At 46.3% G+C, this 16,959-nt stretch overlaps 1 protein-coding gene across 4 annotated transcripts in view; it reads left to right on the forward strand.

Moving 5' to 3' along the window:
• Window positions 1–16,959, forward strand: part of csmd2 (CUB and Sushi multiple domains 2) — a 148,169-nt gene that overhangs the window by 75,603 nt on the left and 55,607 nt on the right. For 2 of the 4 annotated variants that reach the window (XM_029166976.3, XM_029166977.3), the window contains exons 14-26: window positions 473–663; window positions 887–1,022; window positions 2,919–3,113; window positions 4,049–4,187; window positions 5,126–5,313; window positions 5,621–5,809; window positions 6,237–6,353; window positions 6,838–7,053; window positions 7,485–7,673; window positions 8,449–8,618; window positions 8,766–8,922; window positions 9,098–9,289; window positions 11,840–11,966. In XM_029166976.3, coding sequence (XP_029022809.1) covers window positions 473–663; window positions 887–1,022; window positions 2,919–3,113; window positions 4,049–4,187; window positions 5,126–5,313; window positions 5,621–5,809; window positions 6,237–6,353; window positions 6,838–7,053; window positions 7,485–7,673; window positions 8,449–8,618; window positions 8,766–8,922; window positions 9,098–9,289; window positions 11,840–11,966 — 2,206 coding nt within the window. Of the gene's footprint in view, window positions 1–472; window positions 664–886; window positions 1,023–1,747; window positions 1,923–2,918; window positions 3,114–4,048; window positions 4,188–5,125; window positions 5,314–5,620; window positions 5,810–6,236; window positions 6,354–6,837; window positions 7,054–7,484; window positions 7,674–8,448; window positions 8,619–8,765; window positions 8,923–9,097; window positions 9,290–11,839; window positions 11,967–16,959 lie in introns of those variants that run through there. The other 2 variants (XM_029166978.3, XM_055512646.1) reach the window with 2 other exon arrangements.

Raw genomic sequence — 16,959 nt, forward strand, 5'->3', positions numbered from 1 at the left:
TGTCAGAGCACATTCTATTTACATGCGCCAGTGTAGCATGAAGCCAGAAAGGTACAAGACTCGCGCAGCAGATACCTGTTTGGAGGTTGTGGACCATCTGTATCCTCAGTCAGACAGTCTTGAGAGTAGTTGGTGCTGGAGATGAGCCCATTTTTTGATTTTTTTTCCCCCAAGCCATTGATTGAGAACACAATTTTTCGGCTTGTATGTTTTGTAATTTTCCGAGGCTCAGGCTCCATTTCTAACCGGAGTGAGCCACACTACAGTTTAAATGGAGTGAGATTTTGTCTTAGTAAAAACCAAGAGTTTATTTTTGTTATGTGAGAAACTTGATCCCATTTGCACATCATCTTCAAGATGTGAAGTGAATCAAATGGCGCGTAGTCGGTAAAGAGACTTTGTACTTAAAAAACCATTATAAGACTTTCTCCTCCTCTCTCTTCTACATTTCCATCTCTTTATCTCCCGGTAGTTTCCTGCTTCTTCAACTTCACCACCCCGTCCGGTGTGCTGTTGTCTCCCAACTACCCCCAAGAGTACGGCAACAACATGCACTGCGTGTGGCTGATCATCACCAACCCGGAGAGCCGCATCAACCTGGCCTTCAACGACCTCAGCATGGAGAAGCAGTTTGACTTCCTCTCCATCAAGGACGGAGGAAAGGTAGCGCCATGAGCTCCGAAGCCACTCTGAATGGCTCTTTGTGCGACTTCGTCTATTGACTTGTCGATCACTCACTGCGCTTGTCAGAGGGAAAGTCGGCCTGTGTGATTATGTGTACAATCTAAAAACCTTTGTCTGAACACGGCCATGCTACGACAATTTGCCTCCTTTTTAACTTCATGACACCATTCGCCTGATGGTAGCGTGTCTGTGCCTTCGTCAGGCCGAGTCGCCCATTCTGGGAACCTTCTCCGGTGACGTGCTGCCTCCCCCAATCACGACCAGTGCCCACGTGGCTCGCCTGGAGTTCCTCACGGACCACACCTACACGGACCGAGGCTTCAACATCACATTTACGAGTAAGCGTCGCCCCCCCGCCGGTCACAGGAGCCCACCCTGCGTGAATGGGTTTGCTCATGGGACCACATGAACCATTCGCCATACAGTATCTACTATACGTGCCTCCCACAGGCTGCATAAACTCCTCCAACCATCAGCGACGTGTTCCTTTCACACTCTATGCAAATGTACACAGAGGATGACAAAAAGGCTGTCTTTACTGTCTAAATGGAGACTAGACGTCTAAATAAAAGCCAAACAGAGATGCAGCATCCCTACCTGACAGCGGCACTGCTCATTACCTTCTATTCTGGGCTGCTGCTGACTCCTGAGGGGTTTATGCTGTGACGCGGTGCATGTTGGCTGCATGCTGGCAAAACATACTGTAAGGCACCAGAACTATTCCACTGTGTGTGTGTGTGTGTGTGTGTGTGTGTGTGTGTGTGTGTGTGTGCTGCTATTTGTCATCGAGCATGAACGTAAAAGTAATTATGATGTGGTGAAACGTTTTTCTCCCCCTATGAAGATCTCTGTGTTGCGCACAAAGGGTCCCTCTTCAAAGTTTGTTTCAATAATCACCCAACTAGAAACAGTCATCAGACTTGAAAGGCACTTTTGTAAAGTGCACGGCGATAATGGGGAAACTAGAACCTGAAATAGACTTTCATTTTCAGTTTCATTAAACCTCTATGAAGTCTACACTTAACGGTAAATGTACCTGAACATAACATAAACAAAAACATCGCAGACGTTTGAAAAGATGGCGCCTCACATGAAACTCTCCAGTAGCCGGAGTGAAGCCCTGCCCCCAACGTCTGCCGCTTCCCAGAATGCACCGGGGCCGTGGCTGCGCCTCGTTGGCAGGCTCGTCTCGTCCCGGCCCAGGTGCGACTGTGAAGCCAGCATGTGGACAACACATGGCGAGTAACGCATTAATTAGCGCGTTAGACGAATGAATAAATAACCAACGCTGCGCGTTGAATGCGTGTCAAGAGCGGCTAATTGAAGACGACGCCTGGTTCCGGAGAACAGTGTCATCCACCCGCGGCGCGGTTTTTCGGGGGCCGTGGGGCAGATCAGACACTTTACATCATTCATGCTAATTAAGGACATGCCAAACTGTATTGAGTGGATTTCTTAGCGCGTTAATAAATGCGATGATTGTGATGGATGAGGCGTTGCTCGGCACTCTGTTTGGGTCCGATAGACACCGGAGAGGGATCCATCAACACCTACACGTGTCGCCGTACCTGCGCGCGCGTACGCGGCCGCGAGCGAGCGAGATAGCGGCGGGGGTGATGTATTTGTTTACTCGCCTCGTTCCAGGGTCATGCCTCTTCTAGCGTGACTTTGTTTCTCCCGTGGCCTTTCTGAGCGCTTCCGTCTCATCGAGGAGTCTGATAGATAAAGTTTTGAGGATGTATGAAAACAGTTCCGCTCGTTTGTTTACTCCACATATCATTCAGCGGTGCCATTTGGCGCCGACGATCTGCGCGCGGCGTGTTTTTTTTTTCCCGCCCTCTAGAATTACTGCAGCGGGGTGAATCAATGTGACTCACTAAGTGAAACGAATTTCTTCTTGTTAAACGCTGGCATTGACGAATGCTGATCGCGGAAGGAAAAAAGAAAAGTTTGCGTTAGTCTAGAAAACTTGGGTAATTATTTTAGAATCTTCATCGGAAGAAGTGTATTTTTCACAGATCTAGACAGATTAATGCCAGCAGAATAACATGGAACAAGCTCCTTTAAAATGTTATTTAGCTAATTGACAATCAGTGCCTTAATTTCTACGAAAACATTTAATTTTATCAGACAAAGAGCTTCGGGAGTTATGGAAGCAATTCTCCGTGTAATCACTGACTGCTTAAGTCAATACTGCGATGGCGTCGTCGCCTTCTTCTTTTTCCCGTCCGCAGCCTTTCGACACAACGAGTGCCCGGACCCGGGGGTCCCCGTCAACGGGAAGCGCTTCGGCGAGAGCCTGCAGCTGGGCAGCTCCATCTCCTTCCTGTGCGAGGAGGGCTTCGTCAAGACGCACGGCTCGCAGACCGTCTCCTGCATCCTCAAGGACGGCAACGTGGTGTGGGACAACGCCGTGCCCCGCTGCGAAGGTGAGCGCGGGCGGTGGGAGTCGTCAAGGAGACGCCGTCGTCTCCCGAAGGCAGCCGTTCCACGGCCTAGCGCCTCGTTAGCCAGTCGCCCGCTGTGTTCTCCGCGCGTTACAACTGTTGAATAAACCGATGATGTGGCAGAACGCTCGCCTCCATGTTGCCTCTAGGTTTCATGCGCGTCACAGTGTGATGTGAATGGATTGTGTTATACCGCTGTTGAAATGGATAATAAAGAAATAATTTGAATGATATTTAAACTCTTAAACCGTTTCCATCAGAAATTATAAAAACTGCCTGGTTAAAATGGCTAAAGTTGTTCAACATCCGACAGAATGTCGTCAGATTCACTGTTCGCGATACGCAGAAGAGAAACAGTCGTTCCTCCCGGCTTTGTATTCCTCTGGGACCATCTATCACAGCGCTGGGTCTGTAGCGCAATGCGTTTGGTAGATGTCCTTCAGTGTGCTGAGTTGGCTGATTGAATCATTCCACTTCAAAGTGAGCGGGGAGCCGGCGATGGGAGCCTGCGTCTCCTGGTTAAAGATAGGCGTCGGAGAGCTGCGCGGCAAGGTGACCAGTGACGCTGGGGGGGGGGGGGGGGGTCGACGCGCTCAAGTGTCTTTTGTGCCGGCGATCAAAGATGCTCCGCTTTCCCTGTTTGATGAGGATGAGAGCGGAGCCTTTTGGAGGATGGGTTTGATGACGAAATTAAAGGCCGCACGCGCGTCCTGTGTTTCGCACGCGTCGCGTTACTGGGGGGAAAATGGTTCACCTTGAAGTGAGCCGCTCTCCATTTATATTAGATATACCCCGGCAGTGAAAGGAACGAGATGAGCCCTGGCTAATGTACGGAATCATGTGCGGACACAGTCATATATCAGCTGGGGAGGACTTGCATATTTCAATCTCTTTCTGCTTTTACTCTTCCCCGTTAGCCCCATGTGGAGGGGATCTGAAGGCTCCCAGCGGGATCATCCTCTCCCCTGGCTGGCCAGAGCTCTACAAGGAGGCCCTTAACTGTGAATGGATCATCGAGGCTCCTCCAGGCTACCCCATCAAGATCATCTTCGACAAGTGAGGCGCCCGGAAAGCGGCTTCCTGTCAGGCCACTTAGTTTTCCTCAGATTTCACTTTCTCACACTATTCAGCATGGCTTCTCATTCATCTCTCTACTAACTCTACAGTACTTACTTTGGGCAATGCACGTTAATGTAGAGCCTCAAGTAGGGTGACGTTATGTTTTATTTAGTAAGTGCTCATTAATAGAGCTACATCCTTCCATTTGAATGTCCACTCATTGAATATACATCATTTGCATGCACATGCGGGCGGAGAAAGCCAGCCAAGACGAGCTAATATGTAAATGCACACGTGTACAGTGTGAGAGCGGATCTGGTCCTTCAAGGGGAACCAGCGAGATTGGAGAGAAGGTAATTTGTCCTGATGTTTGAGCGAGAGGAAGAGCGATGCAGTCACGGGATCAAACGCTAGATTAGCGTTTCCACTAAAGCTCAGTCTCGCGTGTCCATCTCCCCCTTGTTCCTGCCACCATGCCACGCCATGCAAAATGAATGCGACATAAATGTTTGTTGCTTTTTCATTTTTATGTAACATAAATAAAATATCACAAACCGCTTCATTTAATCAGCGTAGCTCTGAAACTAAACACTTTATTCGTGGCTTTGAAGATGAAGTGGCTCTGGCAACAACGTCGCACACACCTCACTCACGCACACACGTGCTGCAGGGATGCACTCACTGAGGTGTAGGATCTCAGGATAGTCCGAATATTCAGTGTGCACAAATTGGATGTATTCCTTCCATTGTCTGAACTTCTATAAAAGCTACAGTACAAAATGACCATATTTAAAAACAAATCTTCATACCATTGCACAAATTTTCAGTAGTAAATAAAACACAGTTCATCTAGCTATAAACTATATGACATAAGTCATAATACTGACCCTGATTCATCGTCATCACACACAATGCAAATGTTTTCCTGTCCTCAGGTTCCGCACAGAGGTCAACTATGACGTGCTCGAGGTGCGTGACGGACGGTTCCCCTCATCGCCTCTGATTGGCAGTTACCAGGGCACCCAGGTTCCACAGTTCCTCATCAGCACCTCCAACTTCCTGTACCTCCTGTTCTCCACGGACAAGAGCCACTCGGACATCGGCTTTCGCATCCGCTATGAAAGTAAGGACTTGTAGACGAAGCGTGCACTCCTTTAGAGAGACAGGAAAGGAAGTGCGATGCTGTAAAAAGTTCATCCACGATGCCAGGACCCTAATAGTGTGGAATCCATTAGGAGGAAACTCAATGTGCTGTAGCACTTACAGGCCTGGATCACAACTCTACTAAAAGCTGTGGAGTCTCAGTTTCACCACGAAGCCAGTAGAACAGAAGTGCACCTGTAATTAGAAAGTGAATGGCATAAGATGTCTCTGCCTTAAGAACCACAGACTAACCTGCGCTAACCTTTCTCCGGTGAACTCCCCCGCAGCCCTGCAGCTGCAGTCCGACCACTGCGTGGACCCCGGCATCCCGGTCAACGGCCAGCGGCACGGCAACGACTTCTACGTGGGCGCGTTGGTGACGTTCAGCTGCGACGCCGGCTACACGCTGAGCGACCCAGAGCCTCTGGAGTGTGAACCTAACTTCCAGTGGAGCCGCCCCCTGCCCAGCTGTGATGGTATGTTCCACAGTACTGACCTGGGAGTCGTTCATAGCATATTTTTGATTTGTAAAACCCTTACAGGTGGGAGGATTCTTTCCACAACTCATGTTTTAGACTCGTCTGGAGCTTTTGCCTCATTCCGTCATAAATGTTTTATGGGTGCGGCCGTAAGCTTCCCCCTTTTTCCTCATCTGTAAATGCTTTTATATTTAAGCACAGTATTGATTTCTATCCGCTCTGCAATGATATTGATGATACAACTCCCTCCTTTTTAAGCCATCTTGAAGGGCACCTCTTGTAAAAATGCATTTTCCCCCATTGTGGATGCAGCACCAGGTTTATTACGTTTTGGGAAATCTGGCCTCTCCGGTTTCCTCCGCTCTGTTCTCATTTCTTCCCATCATCCGTGTCCTGTTTAATTCTATTTACCCTGTGTCTCCAGCCTTGTGCGGGGGTTACATTCAGGGCAACGTCGGTACCATCCTGTCGCCCGGCTTCCCGGACTTCTACCCGCACAACCTGAACTGCACGTGGATAATCGAGACCTCCCACGGCAAAGGTTAGCGCAGACATTCCGTGTCAACACATGCGGCAGTCAAATTCAATTTCCTTTACGATGTTACTTCCTGCCACCGAGTGGCCTCTTTTTATTTTGCCCAACGAGCCGTCTGTGTGTGACTGGAGCGCTGAGAGGCAGGCCTAGGGCTACGGCGCCACGGGACGGCTCTCCAGTCATGTCACCTTTGGTGGCGCGCTTACATCAAATTGACACAGGCTTATTTGCAGATTCTCAGTCTGTGTGGGTGCAATGTATTTGATAAGCAGTGTGGGAGGAAGACCTGGAATTGGCGCTGTGCACATTATGACACGGATAATAATGTGTTTGACATATATCTGAAAAGGAAACCGGCAAAACTTTGTACTTAGTGTCATAATTTTCCTGCTCAGTGGCTCAATTCCAGTTTTTTTATTACAGTATTTGTTTAGGTGTCATATGAAGACTTCACTTTGACTCACTGGCTCTTTCCTCCTCTAATGCTCAGGTGTCCAGTTCACCTTTCACACCTTCCACCTCGAGAGCCCTCACGACCATTTGCTGGTAACGGAGAATGGGAGCTTCTCTCAGCCCCTGTGGAGACTGACGGGCTCCACGTTGCCTCCGCCTCTCAGCGCCGGGCTGTTTGGAAACTACACTGCTCAGATCCGCTTCCTGTCCGACTTCTCCGTTTCCTATGAGGGATTCAACATCACCTTCTCTGGTGAGATCGGAGTTATTCATTCAAATCACTAAAGGATGATGGATTGTCAGGAGCAGGCCGCCAGTCGAGAATAACTAATCACCAATAAGTATATGAGTTAGGAATATGGAGTGGAATGCATTTAAATGTGCATAATGAAATAATTAACATCAAGCATATCCATTAATTTCAAATAAAACAATTATTTAGAGCCCAGGTGGCTCTTTGCCTGCTGAGAGCATCATTTTACCTCCTTCTGTTTCATAGCAAGGAGAATATTGGAATAAAGCTGCCTTTCAAATTAAAATACCAAGAAAACAAATAAATATAAGCAGTTTTATTAGTTGACATTTAGTCTCATGATGTATTAAACGTGGAAAGAAGCAACACTGTGTGAAAACGTAAGGATGCTGAAGCTCCCAGTAACATGTTAATGCTCTTATTTTTTCCAGAGTATGATTTGGAGCCGTGCGAGGATCCGGGAATCCCACCCTACAGTACGAGAAAGGGCCTGCAGTATGGCGTGGGCGACGCCCTCATCTTCTCCTGTTTTCCCGGCTACCGGCTGGAGGGTCCGGCCAAAGTGGTGTGTTTAGGGGGCAGGAGGAGGGTGTGGAGCTCCCCTCTGCCAAGGTGTGTTGGTAGGTGGTCACATGCTTTATTTTGTCTTTCTTCACGCCCCCTTCGATGCCCTCGCGGAGCCGGGGCCGCCACATTAGCCCTTCCGCTCACACCCACCCACTAGGAAATGTACAAATCTCTCAGTGATGTTAGAAGACAAAGCATTTCCCTTTCAATTCTCCTAATTATCGTCTCTCCGTCCACCCACGATTTGTCTCTCCGTTGGATTGCTTCCCAGAAACAGCCTTTTTGACTTGGTCCAAATTACATGAAGCAGCAGCTCTAACGAGGACGACATTAAAGAGCTGGAACATGTTAATAATTACTGATGTATGTTGATGATGATCGACAAACATCACAGGTTGACGATTTAGGTCAGTGCAGCGAATGCACGACGCCGTGAATGTTAAAAGGTGCGTTTGTGTGTCGATGTGAATGCTAATTGTATCCTAATGATTCCAGTGACACACAGGTAAATCACAGACCCTTGTTAGCAGCCCTATCGACAGACTTTAACATTTTTTCTGAGCTAATTCATAAACTCAAATGAATTTGGCTTAAGTTTCTGTTAATCATGTTCTGATTCTGATGTCACAGTATAGCCAGCGACCACACTCCCCTTCCCATTACGCCCCTCATCTTCCTATGCATGACAGCATGAATAATATTCAGAGAGTTTCAAGCATATAGCCATTGACATGTCCTCTTCTCCCCCCCAATATCACCACCGTCCCCTTCCTCTCCCGTCCTCTCCGCGTGCCTCGTCTTCTCTCTGCTCCCTCTCCTTTCCTCTAGCTGAATGCGGCTCGTCCGTGACTGGCATGCAAGGGGTGCTGCTTTCGCCCAACTACCCCGGTTACTACGGCAACAACCATGAGTGTATCTACTCCATCCAGACGCAGCCTGGCAAAGGCATCCAGCTACGCGCGCGAGACTTCAGGCTGGAGGAGGATGACATGCTTAAAGTGAGCGCGTGGCGGGGAGACGTTTCCTCCCGGCAGCCTCGTTAGCATGTCTGTGTGACCACGATCTTATAGCAGATGCCTCCTCTCTCTCTCTCTCTCTCTCTCTCTCTCTCTCTCTCTCTCTCTCTCTCTCTCTCCCAACTCCAGGTCTTTGATGGCAGTAGTAATAAGGCTCGTCTGCTGGGGGTGTTTACTGGCAGCGACCTGCTGGACACCATGCTGAACTCCACCTCCAGCTCCATGTGGCTGGAGTTCATCAGCAATGCAGAAAACATCAGTAAAGGCTTTGAACTCCACTTCACCAGTAAGCGATGCTGTCTCCTATACTTCTATATGTTCCTTACATATACTCCCTTACATAACAAGCGCAGTTTAGTATAGATTGTAAGTGTCTATTCTGTATTTTATCCTGACTGCCCCATATACATTGCACTTACGCTTCAATCTTCACCCTCCCCTTCTCTTTCTCTCTCGTCAAGGCTTCGAGCTGGTAAAATGTGAGGACCCAGGGGTTCCTCAGTTTGGCTACAAGCGGGAAGACAAAGGTCATTTTGCAGGGAGCACTGTGTCGTATAACTGTGATCCAGGCTACACCCTGAAAGGGCCCGAGGTGCTCACCTGCCTGAGGGGAGAGAGGAGGGCATGGGACAGCCCCCTGCCCCTGTGTGTTGGTGAGTATAGAATGTTATTTTTGTTAATATATAAAAAAAAATTATTAAAGAAACTGGCAGCTGAAAAAATGAAGTAAAATAAACAGCCTCCTCTAAAGTGCTTAAAATGCCTGTTTCCAGTTTTAATTTTATGCAATGTTCTCTGCTGCCTTTGCTTTACAGTGTATCACTAACTTACTGTAGCATTTGTTATAATATTCTAACGTGTTGCAGCATTGCGTTGTATAATATCATCATACAGTATTCATCAGTCATGTCTCTATTGTCTGCTGCATTGATAATCTGAACCAGTTTCAGTTTTTAGCTCCAAAGTGTGTCTGACCTACTTCTGTGTCTTAATAGCATTGTGAATATACTGGGGAGGCGCTGTGGTTTGTTTAGCTCCTCTATTTCAGGGCCTCCATTTGGTTGCTTTCCCAGCATCTCATTCACTGCATTATCTCACTGACTATGTCTGTGCTCCATTTAGCTCCTCATATTCACTTTCTATCATGGTCGCAAATTCTATTGGTTGTATTGTTTCTACCAAACACGCACACATGTATAGAGTAGATTGCATGTATGGTGTCACGGTAACACACTTCAATCAGCTTTTGGACCTTCTCCTAGGTGACATTTTTTGTCAGAGTCTCTCAGAAATCAGCCAGAGTGTCAGTAAAGGAACCGGCAGGACGGTGTTCCTTGACATCCTCCAGGGTGATTAGAATAGTATGGCTTGGCTGCCTTTTCAAGCCTAACTGACAGGTAATTTCATGTCTGGGTATAAACAACATTCAGCGCGCTGTATATCTCTGAATACGTCTGTCCTCCCCGAGCCTCTTTGACTGGAGATGATAGCCTAACAGCCTGAATGAATTTAGGAGCAGATGAGGCGCCGCTTCTGTTTGTAATGGTGGGATTATTCTCTCGCGCTGGGGACATACTGCATACAGACGTGAAGGATATAGTGAGCACTATAGAGGGAGACTCAAAGTGAGTTAAAAACAGTGGGAGGAGTTCATATTTAGATGTAGAAAGTTGCTTTGTGATGCTGTGGTACGTCAGGTGGAGGGGCTGGGATGGGTCACTCACTTATACCTGAATAGGCTTCAGGGTTAATGGCATGTTCGTGCTAGCTCCATACACCGAGCAATGGCTGACATTTAATAACCAACATGAGTAAGTCCAGTGTATATTCAGTATGATTTAGATCTTATTAAATGCTAAAGACAAACACAGTTTATGATATTTATTGAGGGGACTTTTTTGTGGGGGAGAGGCTCTTTTGCGAAAATGTCCCATGGAGATTTATGCGCCTGGGCTTGTCTGACTAAGCTCCACACTTTTGCCATTTTCTTCTCGTAATGAGTGATGGAGCCAAAGCGATCCGGTTCTACCATGTGGCCCAGAATGGTAGGCGAGCTTGGACCAGACCACACAGCGTGTGCCACTAACATGCTGCTTCTCGCTTCATTAAAATATGACCCCAAAGCAAACAAGGGAGAGTCTTATTTACATGGAACACAAAAACGCTGGAAACAATTTCCAGATTTCACTCCCCTTTACATATGTTATGAATTATGTTAAATGTTAGCACCTTATCTGGGAACTTCCCTAGCTGTAGTGTGCTTTTCTGTTTGTATGTCAGACGCTGCTAGAGTCACCACCATCGTCATGGCCATCATCATCATCATCATCATCATCATCATCATCATCATCATCAGTATGATTCTGAGATTTCCACTTTGCTCCTGTTTGAAGGAGCTATTTTCCTCTCACTGAAAGGGGACAAAAAAAATCTAAGAACACTTTTACCCTCTTCTTGTCAGTTGAGATAGCCTGGAAAAAAAACTGAACAAAACACTTCAGATCTGTTCTTGGAGAACCTTTTATACTTTCCCGTCACTTTTTGGATAAGGGTAAGAGGTGGTAATTGAAGGGGGGCTGAAAATCGCTTTCCAGTGACGGGGGTGTTCCTGATGGCAATTCATTACCAACGCTGAAAGAGAAGTGTTCCTCTCTACAGTGTTTGACAAAATATTTTGCCCTCAGCTTTGGCTCTGTGTGTTGTTTTTGGAGACATTACGTTGAGTGGATGTCGTGTGGTGCAGAACCACCTGCCACTGGTGAAAATCTCATATTTGAAAGTTCTCCTGAACTGGCGTCTTAGCGTATTGAATGCTGGGTTGTTTGGAGATCAAGCCTAACAAAGGCAACGAGATGAGATGGTGGATTGACTTCGCCGAGCCAAGAGGATCCCCATAGAGTATATTGAGTTGGCTGCTGGCCCTCCTATCATTCAAATCGCAAACAAAATGATGGAGCACAGTCGAATGTATGACTGCTCCAATATGTCAATACCTAATAATGATGAGAGGAAACTGATGTAATGCACTTTACTGGAAGTAGAACGCTGCAGCCTGTGGTGTGTTAATTAGTTTAACCTTGCTCTATGCTTCATTTTTTGGACATTGGCAGCATTGATTAGCTTGTACCTATTCTGCACAAACTCCTTTGTGTTGTTTACCTCTTTAAATCCCTCGATCCCCCTCTTTTATCTGCTCTCTCTAGCGGAGTGTGGCGGCACCATAAAGGACCAGCCATCTGGCCGCATCCTGTCTCCAGGCTACCCGGCTCCGTACGAGCACAACCTGCACTGCATATGGACCATCGAGGCCGCTCCTGGAAGCACTATTAGGTCTGATCAACAGCCTTTGTTTCCTTTCTCCGTGCTTTCTAGTTTTCTGATTACATTGCTCTTTTTTTCCCCGGCTTTCTTTCAATCTACCACCTTTCAATATACTTCCAATTTACTCCTCCACCCCTTTTTGGCAGTGGTATTCATCACTTTCACAGGCTGCTGTGTAATCAATCTTCAGTGAGCTGCTTTTGGCCAATAGTTGAGTTACCACTCTTTGAGGAGAAATGCCACCTCAGAGCCTCTAGGTTTTAAACTACACCAAAGAAAGTGTGTTAAAGTGCCGGTATTGTGGAAAAAGTATTAAAAAATAGCTTTGGGATAGATTAGGTTGATGGCGAGGCCCCCCACTGTGCTGTAAAATTACTGCGCTATATCTCTTCTGCCTTTTTAAGCCCAAGCCTCAAGTGCAAGCAGCCGTGCCCCTTGGTGAGCAACGCAGAACAAGACGAGTGCTTTAAACACTGTATTTACTTTTGATCAAATCAAACCACACTAAAACTACTTGATCTCAATCTACACATACATAGACGCAACCCAGTAGCAGCCAGTAAATACTGAAATAAACAAGCATGGAACTGCTAACATGTATTTGCTACGTACAGTACAGGGTCTTGTACTGTGTGTAGCCCGATAACTGTGCTGCCAGGGAAGAGTAATGTCAGCTAATGTACAGTAGTAATACTGTATTAGGCTTAGGGTGGAGTGCTCTTCCTCTACAATATGGCCAAATCTATAAGAACATGTGGAGGAGGCAGTGAACACAATAGATGGGTTAAGTGGGAAGGTCATAATCGCTCCTCTAGTAAATCGGATTAACTCATCATAGTGTAACATTTATCACATTTGCAGCGTAACTACATTTTTATACTACTGTGTATATTTATATATATATATTTGTTCTTATAGTCTTTCACTCCAGCCCTCTGATCGCACTCGATGTCTTCTTCTGCATGGTCGTCTGCTTTCACCTGTTTGTATGTCTCGTAGCTGCACGTCTGACATCCGTCGGTCCCCTGCGATCGCTAGTTAATGTTCATTAGTGCCTTTCCCTCCACTCCGGCTTCCTGGCATTCCACCGCAAGGCACGCTGCATATCCGGGCCTTTGATCATGCCCTCTCGATTCATTATTGAGAAGAATTTGCAATGCATCAGCCCCGGGATTCCTCGTGCATCCAATGCCGCGGCTGAAGGAGGCGATAATAATCAAACCGCGCTGAATGTGTGACATACCAGCGCTAGTGCCGAGTGGCAACAGGCATCTAAATGGAGCACGACCTAAACTGGCAGAAGTTCCTGATGGACAGAGGATATAGGTGGGAGTGAAGCTTCCCCCCATTCGTATGCACTACAAGTATCTTTGTACTTGTTGACCTCAACTGAGAACCAAGCTTTGAGGAGACACACAGTGCTTTCTAATGCAGAGCCTCTCTGGTGTGTTCTGCTCCATCACAGTAATAGTGCCTTCATCCTCAATACCACATTTGTCACTTCCCCCTTCCAACTCATATATTATGTATTTCCAGCGTGGAAGCGGCCTCGTAAATGAAAGGAAGTGCGAGTGCCTGTTTTTTTTTTTTTTTTTTTTAACCTCCGCTTTTATCTGTCTGAGCCGTTTCACAATTTCACACCTTTTCCTGCCAGAAGATAATTGTAGATTTCTGTAATCTGTCCGATAAAGCCGCTTGCATTCTGTTACATCACGCGCCTCGCAGCGGTTGAACCGGACCACAACATTTCATTTACGAAGCCGCTGTCTGCTGCGCCGGGTGTCTTTTAAGGCCCATCGTTTGGATGCGTCCGACCCTTGATGGATGATCCCACGGGGACGATCCCACAGAGGCCACATACTCACACACTGATGAGGTTTGCTCTCAGTGTGACATCGACTTCATACACAAAATCTCGGCTAGTTGTGCAAAGGCAGGCAGTCTGGAGCATATGTTGGCTCAGTATATCTTCCCTCCCCCTTACCCCCCCCCACATACTTACTTATTTATTATCTTCATGCACACATGCACCTTTTCTGAAGACTCCCCACAGGACTTGATTGCAGCTCCTCTGTTTTGTATTCATAAGAGAGAGCCTCAGCGCACTCTATTTCTCTCTCTGTTTCTCTCATATGATCTCATATGAATACAAAATAGTTAAGGCAGAATCAAAAGAGACCTGAGAAATCTCTTCCATCTCCTCGCGGCGATTCCTCTGACACCTGCTTGAACTATTTTATCTCGTTAAGAGAGTGGGACCAGTGTAAAGAAGAGCTCGCAGCTGTAAACTTCAAAACACGGTTTCCTATGATTCCCCAAAACTGTTAACTGCACTCCGACACTCACATTTCCCTTTTCTTGGGGAGACATGCAGCGATGCTGCTTCTTTCAACCTGTCATTCTTCCCTTGTGTGTTCACAGCCTCCAAACATCCTCACTTCTGCTGTAGATGTAAGTGGACTTTCTGAATCAGAAGCCAAGTCTGGTGTCATAATAAAGGGGGCACCTGAGATTTGTTAAAGGATCTAAAAATGAGGGTTTGTGTTAAGTAAGTAAATAAATAACACAATCTGAGATTCATCCCAAATAAAGACTTTTACATTGAAAATTCCTTCATTAAGTACAACCAAACACAATTAGAGTGATTAGTAGAGTAGATTAGGTCTCAGGTTATTTTATTTGGGCATTACATATTTTGGCATAATCTTTGAATTTTGTCACTTAAAACAAAAGATTACAAAAAGATTTTCTTTTTTCAATAGAGATGAATAAGGCCGTAGCTCATTAAGAAGACAGCACTACTACTACAACCTTTTTTGTTCCTTCCTTTATAACGTGTTCCTTCCTAACCTTCTCACTCCTAAACTGACACAAATCCCGGTGACTTTCTATCCCTTTGGCCGCTCAGAACAAATCTTTCCAATCCTCAGAGCCTCCTGGCTCCTCGGAAAGCTCTCATCCTCCTCCTATCATCCTCTCAGCCACCAGGCAATGATTAATGTTAGACCTGGTTTTGTTTCATCTCGTACCTTCTGCCTGCCCATCCTCACCTCTCCATCCCGCTTTAAAATGAATGTACGGAAATAGAAATGGTCCGATGCCATTTGGCGTGTGACAGTCCTGGAGATCGCATTAGAACATGAGAGCTGTCAGCACGCGCGTGTGGGTTCAACACGTGACGGGCGCTTCGCTCCGACGTTGCTCATGCAAATCCCTACAGCTGTATTTAGCTCACACTGTCAGGGCCGTCTGACACATCCTGCACATATGGAAGCACATTCACATGCATTTTAGAAAACATGGTATTTCTGTTCCATTCACGTTGGCAAATGTAATGAAATCTGTTCGTGTCTCCTGTCTAGAGCACGGGAAGGTGGAGTGTAAGTAGAAGGATTGTAGCACCTGGGGGATTCATAACAGTATTTGCATACCAGTCATCTGGTGCTTAGGGCAATTACATGCCGGAGATGGAGGCTTTTGAACGTGAGCTTTGATTGCTGAAGGAACAGACATGTTGATACTGCGCATTTGAGACTATCACCAAGGTGGAATTACTGTACAATCATATGTATTGTAGTTTGGGTAATATGGGCAGATGTTGACTTGGTATTTTCGTGTGCAGTAAGTTTGAAGGGATCTAATCTAGGTGGAAGCTGTTGTTGAGATTTTTCCCAGACCTCATTGAGGTTTAAACGACTATAAGATATCACGGCATAGTCTCACATTGTTACAGTTTCTATTGGTCGCTTTGACCTGTTTTGCATAACTAGGTTCCATTTATTTTCATCATCACTATTAAAGCAGAGCATCAGACACATATTGACATATTTTCTCCTCTCTTTTGCAAAACAGATGATCACCATAGCACCTGTTTGACACTCCCCCACAAAAATCTTCAATCTGCTATCAGTCTTTAGATCTTAAAAATGGCACCAGGTCTGCGTTGGTCTTTACCAGCGTGGATGGAGGTAGAGAAGAGACTGAGTATCAACAGTGGTTGTGTCTCATCCTCCAGTAGGTTTGACTGCATTTTAGTTTACATGTATTTTCTGTAATATTTACAATATTTCAGTTTTCTGAAACAAGAATGTCATGGATTCAATAAATCAAAGCATTTCTTTATCTGGGTCCAATTCTTTGCATAAAAGGTAAATTTGACATAAACTACAAAGACAACAATTAGCAACAGGCTTCAATGATGATAAATGAAGCACTGATTCACACTGAGATCAGTGGTCTGTGTATTGCTGTCCACTGTGTTATGACTGATTGGACGTGTTAATGTACTTGGTTGCAGGTTGTATTGTTTGAAGGCAAAATGAGTTGCTGCATATTTCCAGTGTTTTTAAACAGTTAGAGCCTTTAGCAAACAAAGAGTGTCATTATGACATTGGAGTCGCTGTTTAGACCTGTGTGTGAACACTTAAGAGAATGTGTTGTTTCACTGGACGGCTGCGTCAAAGCGCATTGAATATTAGCAAGGGGTAAGTCAACTGAATAGGATTCATATGTGTGCTAGTGTTTAGATGATAAAATGAGTGAATGAGACTTTAAACTGTGCAAATGCATCTTCATATCGCCGCTCCTGCATCTGTTTCCCAGGTGTCCCTCCTTACGTGTGCGAGTGTGTAATGCAGGACTCCCACATCGCACCTGTCTGTTTCATCTGCACGTCTTTTACAAGCCCTGCACCAGGCGTCGTCGACCGCCCTATGTACAGTATCCACATGCGCAGCACATTTCCAAGGAGCCTCTGGCCACTGCTCGCACATCACGCGGTATAGGGATCAGAGTCTGACACCAATTATGCAGAAATGGTGGGAACTTGTTGCTAAAGCCGACATTTTCACTGGGTTGCTGTGTTCCCTCTGCATCATGTGTAGCTCTAGGCCGCGTGTGTGTGTGTGTGCGTGTGTGCGTGTGTGCGTGTGTGTGCGTGCGTGCGTGCGTGCGTGCGTGCGTGCCTGCGTGTTAAGAAGAATGCTGAAACCACATAAAGTTC

The sequence above is a fragment of the Betta splendens genome, chromosome 11 (genome assembly GCF_900634795.4).
Source record: "Betta splendens chromosome 11, fBetSpl5.4, whole genome shotgun sequence".
Taxonomy (NCBI): domain Eukaryota; kingdom Metazoa; phylum Chordata; class Actinopteri; order Anabantiformes; family Osphronemidae; genus Betta; species Betta splendens.